Raw genomic sequence first — 12,198 nt, 5'->3', positions numbered from 1 at the left:
GTATCAGGCACTCCTCCCAGCTTGGTATCATCAGCAAAATTCCTGAGGGTACACTCTGTCCCTTCATCCAGGTCATTGATGAATATGTTGAACAGGACTGGACCCAGAACAGACCCCTTTGGGAACACTGCTAGTTACGGGCCTCCAACCAGACTGTGCTGTTGATCACGACCCTCTGAGCTCTGTCATTCTCCACCTCACTGCCCACTCATCTAACCCACACTTCCTAAGCTTACCTATGAGGGTGTTATGGGGGACAGTGGCATATTGATCATCATATTGATGATGACAAAGCAGTGAACATGAGCTGTAAATATGCTAGTCCAAGTGTCTTTTCTCTCTGTCTACTGGACAGAAAGCAGGTCCCTGGCTAGGTGTTTCAGTCTTGAATTATTTTGTATTGTTGCAAAATGTCTTCAGACTGTAGCTTGAAAAACTGGTATAAGGAGAAATTTCCCTGTCAAACCATTCTTTTCCTCCCCTTCTTCAGTACTTACCCTACCTGTAGCACTGCGTCCAGCTCTGGGGCCCTCAGCACAGGAGAGACATGGATCTGTTGGAGCGGGTCCAGAGGAGGGCCACAAAAATGATCCGAGGGCTGGAGCACCTCTTCTATGAGGACAGGCTGAGAGAGTTGGGGTTGTTCAGCCTGGAGAAGAGAAGGCTTCAGGGAGATCTTGTTGTGGCCTCTCAGCACTTAAATGGGGCTTATAAGAAAGGTGGGGACAAACTTTTTAGCAGGGTTTGCTGCAATAGGACATGGGGTAACGGTTTTAAACTGAAAGATGGTAGATTCAGACTAGATATAAGGAAGAATTTTTTTTGCAATGAGGGTGGTGAAACAGTGGCACAGGTTGCCCAGAGAGGTGGTAGATGCCCCATCCCTGGAAACATTTAAGGTCAGGTAGGACAGAGCTCTGAGCAACCTGATCTAGTTGAAGAAGTCCCTGCTCACTGCAGGGGGGCTGGACTAGATGGCCTCTAAAGGTCCCTTCCAACCCAAACCATTCTATGATTCTACAGGCAGAGGGGAGCTGTTTTTGAACAACTAAGATAATTCTGCCTCCCTGCTTCAACTCCTAGAAAGGAACCAAGTGTTACAGAAATGGTAGTTTTTTCCCCCTTCCCTCTTTTCTGCTGTTGTTTCCAGGGTTCATTCCCACTCATGAGCGAGTGGTGCAGGGAAGACGGAGAGAGGGGGAGGAGTTCAGAGTCTCTCTGCAAATACATACAAACCTACTAATCTAAACTGATGCCCTTGTAGAAAAAAAAACACAGATGAAGCAAGCAGCTAATGATGGCTCACTCAAAGGCTCTCTTAGTGCTGGAAAACTTCATAGGTGGCAAATTTGTTCCTTGTTCCTCCTACATAGACTCCTATAATCCATCTACTGGAGATGTCTACTGCAGGGTGCCAGACAGTGGCAAAGAAGAGGTGAGTACTATTCAAATGTATAAAGAAGTGTAAACATTAAATGCACGTAACATATTTTGAGTGGAGGAGGCTGAGGGTGAGAGAACAGAAAAATGCTGAAGACTAATGCTTAGATGAGTAGGTTCTTGATCGTATTCTAGCACTGTGTGATCTATTACTGCAGCAGCCAATACTGTCATTTTTTTACATTTTGCTGTTAGAAAGTTATAGGCTGTATCTTAGGCTGGTGTAAATCAACAAAGTAACTTCAGTGGAGCTCCTTCAGCTCACGTGGGAGATATCTTGTACATAAATTCACAATAACGCTCAGACTGGCTGTAAGTACAAACAATCTGTAAGAGAGAAAAGGGTTTATTGATCTCTTCTGTGAAAAAACTTAAAGGCAATGTATACAACTAAATGTGTTCTCCCTTCATGTCTTGATGGTTTGCAGTTGTCCTTTAAAAGGATTTTTGGTTTTCTGACTCTTCCCTGAAAATGGTAAAAAGCTTATAGACCTCTCTGGTATTAGCAGTCGGGTATTAAGTGGAGGTGATGAAGTGGCTGCAATGAGTGTGTGTTTCCTTATAACGTAGCCTGTCGGCTGCATCAGTGTAATGTTTCCTAGTCCTGTGGTCTCTAATGGGATGAATGTTTCCTGGTACCTTATACATGTTTACCTGTGGATGGGCAGTGTGACATTTATCTGGGGAGCTGCAGTTTCATTGATGCTACTTTATAAGGGACCTACAAGTGTGTATCCAACATAGTGTTTCAGATTTACGGCTGAAAAATATTGGGTAGTGCAAAGGGCTTGAAAAATATTGACAAGCAGTGTATAGTATTTTAAAAACATTTTTTAAAACAAAGTGTTACTGTGTGTAGTTGTTCCCTTCACTTGCATTTCAGTCCTACTGACGTCTTTTCACTTCTCTCAGCAGAAACCTTTGCACTGTAATTTCAACTAGGTAAATATTTGCTAGATGCTCATGACCAAGGGTTGAAGAGTAACAGGTTGGGTTTGCTAGAATACATCTGTGTAAGTTCATTCCAACCCTAATTATGCCTGAAAAGACTTCTCTTTGATGTGCAGGTGCAAATCTTCCTGTTGATTCATTTGCAAAATCATTAAAACAAGAGAGATGTGAGAATGCCGGAACAACCTAACAGAAGTAGGCTGCGGATCATTCTGGAGATGTAGTTCAAATATATTAAAGGCAATGGCTTTTCTCTTTCATCTTTCTGAGTTAGTGGTTGTGCGTAGCAGCGGGAACTGTAAAGTTGGAGACTGCCTTATTCCTGCTGTTTGACAACTATACAAGAAGGTCTGGCTCTGCAGAACTGGCATATCTGCTGGTGACTGATGGAATATGCTGCAGGGGAAAATGCAATCACATATTACTTAAAGGGTATCTAGAGATATCAAAATAAGTGTCTAGACCCAGGTTCAACAAAGAACTCGGGATGCTGGTTTCTAGCAAGGGTCAATGTCCAGTTGGATTTTTTTCTTGGTTAATTTTAGTAGAAGGTTAGAAGGCAGAACACAGACAGAGAGTGAATCTGTTGCTGACCCTGGAATTTAACACCAGGTCAGCTGCAGTGGCCATTTCAGCCAGTTTCCCTCAAAAACACTGCATGTTCTTTTCTTTTCAGAGGTTAATTTGTCCCCCAGCTAGATGTTTTAAATTCCAGATAGGTGCCCTGGATCTCCAAAAGACAGGCTGGTGAGGGCAAATTAGTCCTGGCAAATATTTCCTTAAAAAAAATCTCTCTTTAAAGAACCTTGCTTCTGTGCATCATCCCCTGGGAAAGCAAACATCATGTCCTGAGGGTAGTTTTCAGAATTTTGGTATCAACCTTTTACAATAGGCCTGGATTGTGTGTTCTTTCTCTGTGTGTGTCTTGTGCTGAAGCAGAAAGCAGAAGGAAGCGTTTCAGACACATGAGTTCATAGCTGAACTCTTATGCATGTTTTCTTCATGGCTCAACTTTCTTTGCTCCTTTTTGCTAGTCAAACTAAGTAACTGTTTAACCTTTGTATGCTCTCTTACTTTTGCTGTACAAATCTCTCCTTTTTTTCCTCTTGCCTTCTTTTTAGATTAATCTACTGCCACTTCATTCCTTCCTTTGCTAATTTTCTCTTCTGCTTTCTGTGAAAATGCAACATCTTCTTCCTTCTTCTAAACCCACTGGAGGGTTAAAAATGCAGATAGCCTTAACTTCACATCAGCACGCAGCACCTGCTGGAAAAGGCCACAGAGGAGAGGACAGATGAGAAGCTGCACCACAATGGCACCTAATGACGGGAGGGTGGAAGAACAAGTTAATTAGTAAAGGTGGTATGGTTTCAGAGGGTGAACCTTTTCAGGGTAGCATGTCGTCCACACCTGACTCACTCAAGAAGCTGCAGTTCCCCTTTCCCAGGCCTGCTTTGGCCCTGCTCCAGTTGTTCGGTGGCTGACAGCCTGCAGCCTCGGCACCTGAGCAGTAGGTTGTCGAACTACAGTTGCAAGAGTCTAGGTTTCTGACTTTGGCCAGTGATCCATGTGACCTTGTACGAGCTGGTTTATTTCCCATCTTGGCCTCCGTACCAGTATCGTTCTGGCTCTCAAACTCTGGTCCTTATTTTTAGGGAGACCATAAATTCCAATGTGCACGGGGAGGAAGGTTTTTCGCTTGTTTGAACTTTTGTGCCTAATTAGTAAAATATCACTGGAATGTCTATAAATTATTTTGCGATGTTTTTTATAACACCCGTCACAATCTGAAGGAACAAATTTGGATCTCGGGTTTGTGGAATTGGAGAAAAGGAGCCTTCAATGACTGCATGGGAACCAGCACTATGGCAACATTAGGAGAGGTCAGAATGATCTGATTAGTATTATATCAGCATCATCCTAGTTATTGAATTTGGCAGATTTCCAAAAGCTGAAGAAATTTATGAGCAAAAATTTTGGGAAACCATCTAAGACAGCTTTGGCTAAAAGCCCACCTTGATGCATATATATTAGACATTGGAAGCAATAAAGAAGAGGCTACGTAGGATGCAAAAATTGGGAAATAGGGTAGTTAATTAAAGTATGGAAGAATGTTGGTAACAGTCTTTAGTAATCCGAGAGACTGGTAAACATAAAGAAGGAACTCCTTATAAATCAATATATGCAGGTAACTTGCATTTAAGAGCCCAGAGGAAATGATTGATGGGAGAGGGAGCTTTCTGGTGAATTTTAATCCTTTGAAGCCTTGTCTGCTTTAGAAAAGTGCTGGTAATCTGCCACTATTCGAAAAGGTCAGGCTGAAGGACCATGCAGAGTTATGTACATCTCAGGCAAAATACTGACAAGACTGGTGTGCATCTATATAAATGCATGTAACGATCTTTCATCTCTGTAGACTTCATTACATGTTTGATGAGAGAAATGACTAAACCCGAAGAGTTTAGAAAGGAGCTTTTTTTCTGTGAGGGCATTACTGAGTTTCTAGCTGTAATCAGGTAAGATTAAAGAATTTCTCTGAGTGTCCATTCTGTAAATATGTTCTTAGTCCTTGCTTGAACCAGCCAGGGGAAAGGGAAGAGGAAGTAACAGGGTAGCAGGGCATACGGTCTGTTCCTTCCCCAGTCCCTTACCTTCATCATTGCTTGGTGTGCCTGAACCCCTGTGTTGCAAGGACGGTGGATATTTAGACTGAGGCTGCATTTGCTCTGTGAGATTCTTGCACTTTCCCCCATGAGAAACAAGATTCTGCATGGTTTCAGCCAGTGGCACTTGCTGGTGCCAGTTGACCAGTCTGGTGTTTCCTCTAGGCCTGGAGGCTTGCCCACAAGTTGCTGGATTTTAGAGAAAAGTAAAAGTTACAGTGACAGTTTCTTTTCTAGATACTCCATTTCAATAGTACTTGTTGAGTTATGGGATAGTGTCCTGAGGAGCTGAAAAACAGAGAAGCTATCAATAGTCACAACTCTGAAGAGATGGAGTCTTCCCAGAAATGTGGTCTGGATTATTAATCTCTCAAATATGAATTCATTTGCTGATTGTTTGATAATCTTTCTAAGGCTTTTCATTAACATTCACCATCCATCTCGGTTTTTTAGGTGGAAGCTGCTGTCAAAGCTGCCAAAAATGCCTTCCCAGTTTGGTCCTCAAAAAGTCCATTGGAAAGATCTCAGATCCTGAACAAATTGGCAGACCTGATTGAACAAGACCTGGAAACATTTGCACAAGCAGAGTCAAGGGATCAGGGTAAAAATTGGAACTGCTGATCTCAGATATAGTATGTCTTGTTGAATATTGAAATGGAGGATATGGTACAAATTTTTAGTATGGTATGAACTGTTGGGACAGATGGGAGTTGATGTGCATGAACTTTGCAGAAATTGCTGATTTTGGATTCCTGGTGCATTCTTGCTTTTCAGAATTGCTGACTTTGACTTCGGTCGTTAGATATATGGAATGCAGTACTACAGGGGAGCCGTTGTCATTGACTATGGTTGCACTATGCCAGGGATTGCTTGGGCTCAGGACAAAGACATTTCCCTAAAAACATGCAAATTATCTTTCAGAGGAGGGTTTAAAGCACTGTTTCTGCCCATGATAACACAGCAGTGTGCTTGGTTTTGTTTCAGGAAAAACTATTACCTTTGCTAGAACAGTGGACATCCCTCGGGCCGTGTACAACTTCCGATTCTTTGCCTCTTCCATACTTCATCACACGACAGAGTGCACCGAGATGGCAACCATGGGCTGCGTGCATTACACCTCGAGGGCACCTGTGGGAGTTGGTATGGTGCTCCAGAAACACTGAAAAGCTTGGCTGAGTTGTCTGCCGCAGCAGCGGCTCAACAAAGGAAGAGGATTTTTCAAAAGCATTTATTGTCTCTGGATCATGTGCTAAACACAGCCAGTCTGCTAAACCCTGACGAAGTTTACGTCAAATCAGTTATCACAGAATCATAGAATGGTTTGGGTTGGAAGGGACCTTAAAGGTCATCTAGTTCAAACCCCCCTGCTGTGGGCAGGGACACCTTCCACTAGACCCAGTTGCTCAAAGCCCTGTCTAACCTGGCTTTGAAGTTATGCAACTTCATGGTAAAAAGAGTGCTTACATGCCTTAAAAATAATCTATTTTAACCTGGTAGCTCGCACCCTCAAAATATTTCTTGTGTGTTTTGTACGCGTGTGTCTGTGTGGGTAAGTATTACTGCTGTGGATCAGTGAGATGCTCAGAAACAATGAGCTGCTGTTCCTGTGGGGAGAGCTGGATCCTCCTCGCCTTTGGTGGAGCAGTAGTTGCCTGCAAGGTGACATTTCAGCCTGTGACTGGAATGCACACGGGTGGCTAAGCAGCTTTTAGCTGGGAAATTGCTGAACTCAGCCGCTAGGTGCTGCTAGTACTTCAGAAATAAAGTGGCTGTGCTGCACTGACAAGTAATAGAAGCCATAAAAATTCCATTATAAGGTGTTTTATCTAAATATATATGAATGTTCCACATTCGCAGTTGAATTATTTAAAAAATAAAATTAGCTAACCTAGAGGACCTATTTAAAAGTTTTTGCGGGCAGTGGAGAACACGAGTACTTCTGGTAAAATTTTTCTCATAAGGAAAAATCACACACTGTATCTGCTCCATCAAACAGCGAGAAATCCTACGGCTTTTGTGAGCAATCACACCAAACAGTTACAGATTGTTTTTCACTATTTCCTATAAATATGTAAGGTGAAAGTATTCCCAGAGGAAATTACTGGAAAAATACAAGATTCTGCCCCGAAGAAGCAGCAAAACTTATTCAGAGAGTTTGACTGATCACCTTTAGGATCATTTGCACAAATCTTTTAAAATTATCTGCCTCTGAGAAATGTTTCTAGCTGCAAATTTGTTGTACAATTGTCTGGAAATAAAAGCCATAGCCAAATTCCCTTCATAAATCTGAATTGGTGTGTAACTTCTCGACCAGCAGACCAAACTCCTCTCTTTTGTGGTTTTGCTTTGTAGCTGGTTTAATCAGTCCCTGGAATTTGCCACTATATTTGTTGACCTGGAAAATAGCTCCTGCCATTGCATGTGGAAATACTGTGGTTGCCAAGCCAAGTGAGATGACGTCTGTCACGGCTTGGATGATGTGCAAGCTCTTGGAGAAAGCAGGTAAGTCCCATAGCATGCTAGGGAGGGAGAATGGGGTGGGAATGCTTGCCTGTGCACCATTTTTTTTTGTTGCAGAAATCAGAACGTGCTCAAAGAATTTGGGAAAGACTGTTTGCTGTAGCTGAATGTTGCACTGTAGAACAAAAAGCTCTCCCTGTTCTCGTACTATCCCTTCTCCCCACCTCAGCTATTGCCCCATTTTTCCCACTATCTTCTCATGAAAAGTCTTCCTGTGCCTCCTTTCCCACTCCTGCACTCCACTTAAGGGTGTCCTAAGTCTGTGGTGCCAGCAGAGGAACCATGAGGGTGTGAGAGAGTGCAAATCAGCTGTCGGTGTCTTTGTTGTGGATGTATTTGGTGCACTATTAAGAAAAACCGGAGGGCAACTGCTTCTTCCCTGAATGACTGAAAACTGGATGTCAGGCAAGCTTGACTGATCAGTGGAATTGGTTTTATCTTTTAACTGACGGCCCCCAGAGTTGTTTAACATCATGCATTTCAGCTACTATGTAAGTTGAGGGTCAGTCTTTGTACCTTAAATCTACTGGTAATTTTCTAACTTCAGAGGCAAAACACAGTGAAGTGAAACCCGCAGAGCAAGGGAAAGGGTACGATGACTGTGTGCATTTCCTCCCATCAGGAGTGCCCCACGGGGTGGTGAATGTGGTGTTTGGAACAGGCACCAAGGCAGGAGAAGCCCTTGTCTGCCATCCTGACGTGCCTCTGATCTCCTTCACGGGAAGCACACTGACGGCCCAGCGGATCATGGAGAAAAGTGCTCCACACTGCAAACGGCTCTCGATGGAACTGGGAGGCAAAAACCCTGCGATCGTCTTTGATGACGCTGACTTGACCCAATGCATCCCCACAACCTTGAGGTCCAGCTTCGCCAACCAGGTGCCTCCCGCCTCTGTAGCCTATAAACCCTGCCTGCAGCAGGAGGTGTGCCTGTGTCTGAGAGTGTGTGCGTGCACACGTGCACGTACCTTTGGATCCCAATCCTAAATTGTCAAGGTCTGTTTCAAGATTCTATGTTGTAGTCAAACTGCAAATCGAAAAATATGAAAAAAATTTCATTATTCCACAAGCAGGGAAACAATAATAAAAGGCTCTTCCTAGTACTCTCCCATCAGAAAATAATAAGGTCTCATTAAATGACACCTCAAAAAATATATATATATTGCTTATCCTTCCAGAAAGCAGCTGTTTCAAATCCCACCCTGCAAGTAAGTGGGAAGCTTGCTGATTTGCTGGAATTAAATTAGGAGTCTCCCCGCTCCAAATTCTATCAACGTTCCTCTTCCCTCATCATCACCCTGAGGAGAGATTACTAAAGCTGTGAAACTGTATCAGGGCAAATGTTCAGAAAAATAGCTTGGTATCAGAAAGGGATTATCAGGAAATCAAGACAGAGATCATTCAGAATTGGAAATCACATTTCCTATGAAGAATGTTGGAGAAGACAACATGTAATCAATGAAAAATCAAATTTATTTGCATTAGTGAGTGACTGTACAGTCCTGTTATTGCCGTTTTGCCTTTTTCTTCTCTTTTCCTTTTTTAATCTGGGAAAGATCCTACTCTGCAGTGTTGGTGAATGTAGTTTGCAATCCTGAGGATGCAGGGACACAGGTCTCAGTCTGGGATGTGGCTCTTATTGCTCATCAATCATACAATGTAATATGAACTAATATTGTTATTTTTCCTGTTTGTTTCTTTTTGGCAGGGTGAAATCTGTCTCTGCACCTCCAGGATCTTTGTTCAGAGGGGCATATACAGTGAGTTTTTGAAGAGGTTTGTGGCAGAAGCTAAGAAGTGGAAGGTTGGGAACCCCTCAGATCCTACAGTCAACATGGGAGCACTGATAAGTAAAGAGCATCTAGAAAAGGTGATGTTACATGGAGTATACATGATCTCATCTCATCTGCTAGAGGGATATGAAAGGTGATTTCAGAGGTTTATGGAAAGGACCATGTCCTCTCCAAGATTAGCTCTGAGGGATGATGATTCAAAGCCATTATAAAGTATCTTTTTGCTAAGGTTTTTGTTGCCTGTGGCCTGGGATCATGTGAGAACTCCAGAAAAATCAGCTCCATGGGGAAAATAATTTAAAATGGCAAACAGTATTTTTTTCCCATTTGAAGTGAAATAATTTAAAATGTGTAAATCAAAATCCTGAATTTATACTAACCAATCTTAGAGTTCAACAACATTTTCATGGATTTTAATGTTGCATTTGCTGAGATCACTTATTTGCCTAATAAGGTAGCTAACAAGGTAAAAGTTCTATTTTTATATCGCTCTTTGGTAAATTCTGGGGAGTATAAGACACAGTTTCCTAGGACTACCTGCAGTAATTTGGAATTGCATATGTATAGAGGGAAGCTGAGATGGTGCACAGTTAAACATAGTCTGCTTTAGTGGCTTATATAAAATGAATTTTTATGGTGTCAGACAGACATCAGGAGAGCGGATGCTCACATCCCTAAACTATCTGACACAATGAGCATAAGCAAGATGCAGATGGAAAACCGCAGAGTGAGAGAGAAGGCCAAACCTTTGTCATGCTTCCTGACACCTCAGCAGGTTCTCCAGACCTGTTCAGAAGCAGAGTGGCAGAGACACCCACTTCCCGAGGTCCTCAGTCTGTGGTAACACAGAGGACTTCCAAGTCTAACCTACCAATGTGGTGTATCTCTGTGGTGTTTCTATAGGGAGAGAAGCCAGGCAACCATTTCAGAACTGCAGAAATAGATCAATAGCAGGTCCTGTGTGTCCAAGGTAGCATACGATAGTGGCAGCCATGGAAACAGCTTTATTTATTGATGAGATTTTCTACAGCATTCATGGCTTCATCGTCCTAGTGGCATGTAAACACTTAGCAAGCCTACCTGTGAGGTAGGAAAATATTGCTGATCCCTATGAGTAATTGAGTGAACCATGGCATGGAATATGTGGCATGGAACCGCAGCGTGGAATACTGTCTGAGCTCCTGGAAGAAGAGAGGGAGGCCCTGGGACCACTTGTGTTTTCACCAGGGTCCCTACCCTTTTGAGAATACTTAGCAAGAAGGGCCAGCAGTGTTGCCTGCTAGCCTAGTAAATGTTTGGAGAGAAAGAAAGGTTGTTTTACAGCAAGAAATACCCAGACTTACTTTTACAAGAACTTAACAACAAAATCTAGAGAATTACCTCTGTTGTTAGGAGGGAAGTAAAGGCAGAGTGATCCAGTTGGAGATATTCAGGGGCTCCTGTTGATGTGCCCAGGCTGGAGAGGTGGACCCTCAGGACTTGGTGTCCTTTAGCAGTGATTTTTTCCTGATGTTTCCCCAGGTAAGGAGCTATGTGAAGAAAGCCCAAGCTGAAGGAGCCAGAGTCCTCTGTGGAGAGGGAGTGGATTTCTTGGCTCTCCCACCTGGCAACCAGAAAGGCTATTTCATGTTGCCCACAGTTATTGCTGAAGTCAAGGATGAATCTTGTTGCATGCAAGAAGAGATCTTTGGTCCTGTGACATGCGTGGTAGCATTTGATACAGAAGAGGAAGTAATCGAAAGAGCCAATGGTGTGAAATATGGCTTGGCAGCCACTGTGTGGTCCAGCAATGTGGGACGCGTTCATCGGGTGGCACAAAGACTGCAGTCTGGATTGGTATGGACCAACTGCTGGCTTGTTAGAGATCTGAACTTGCCATTTGGTGGAATGAAAGCCTCAGGCATAGGAAGGGAGGGAGCAAAGGATTCCTACGAGTTCTTCACTGAGGTCAAAACCATCACAATAAAGCACTGACGTATGTTAACAAAAGCGATTTAGGGTAAAATAAATTATGGTAATTTGTTTCTGTAAACGGCTTTCTGGAACACAGGCTGCTGTTGTGGCCATCTTTTTCTTGAGCTTTGGTCAAGTAATATCAAAGACAGCTGAAAATAATCATCCCAAATGCTAATGTTGAATTCAGCCTTTCATGTTAAATGAGAAGATCAGTGGGGACTACACAGTCAACCTGGACTAAGCCAGATGACTTGCTTATCTTACGGATCCTAAAGCTTTTTGAGTATTCCTGTCTCAAAAATATCTCCCAGGCAGATTGGAGAAAGGATGATATATGACTGTACCTGTGGTTGGTGAATTACCTTGATGGACAAAGTGGCAAGCGTGTTGTGAGGGTGATATTGTCATGGGGATCAGCCCATTTCTACTGTAAGCAGTATGTTCCATGTACCAATCCGTATTGCGCTTCACTGATACCAGATAAGGACTAATGCTACAGCACACTGAATGCCTAAGGCAGCACCTTTAATCTATTAGGTGGTATTAAGCCATGGGGTCATGAAATTCTTATGAAACACAGAGACAATAAACGTTTTAATTATAACCTGTTTTATGGTATGCAGCTGAATCATCCTAAGACTTGTTCTGTAACTATTTTGAAATTACAGCCTTTTGTCACTTCTAGGCCTCAGCGACGGTGTTTTTCATATCCCTACACAAAGATTTGGCTATATCACAGACAGCATCATTCTTCATTAATAAAGACTGGGAGTGACTTCTAAGAGAACAAACTGCTGGAAAGGTTTGTCACCAAAATGTAAAACCACTGGCAACTTTCCCTCGTTCATTTACAGAGCTTTTTATTTTATCAGGTA

At 42.7% G+C, this 12,198-nt stretch overlaps 1 protein-coding gene across 1 annotated transcript; it reads left to right on the top strand.

The window, feature by feature from the left end:
- Positions 1–1,219: 1,219 nt before the first annotated feature.
- Positions 1,220–11,931, top strand: ALDH8A1 (aldehyde dehydrogenase 8 family member A1). Its single transcript, XM_075087685.1, has 7 exons — positions 1,220–1,435; positions 5,508–5,655; positions 6,039–6,194; positions 7,407–7,556; positions 8,197–8,453; positions 9,283–9,444; positions 10,889–11,931. Exons 1-7 carry the CDS (start codon positions 1,295–1,297, stop codon positions 11,339–11,341), a joined length of 1,467 nt encoding a protein of 488 aa, XP_074943786.1. The 5' UTR covers positions 1,220–1,294; the 3' UTR covers positions 11,342–11,931.
- Positions 11,932–12,198: the final 267 nt, after the last annotated feature.

This window comes from Phalacrocorax aristotelis, chromosome 3 (assembly GCF_949628215.1).
Source record: "Phalacrocorax aristotelis chromosome 3, bGulAri2.1, whole genome shotgun sequence".
Classification (NCBI taxonomy): domain Eukaryota; kingdom Metazoa; phylum Chordata; class Aves; order Suliformes; family Phalacrocoracidae; genus Phalacrocorax; species Phalacrocorax aristotelis.
Note: the sequence above shows the minus strand (reverse complement) of the source record. Positions and strands in the feature narration are given on the sequence as shown.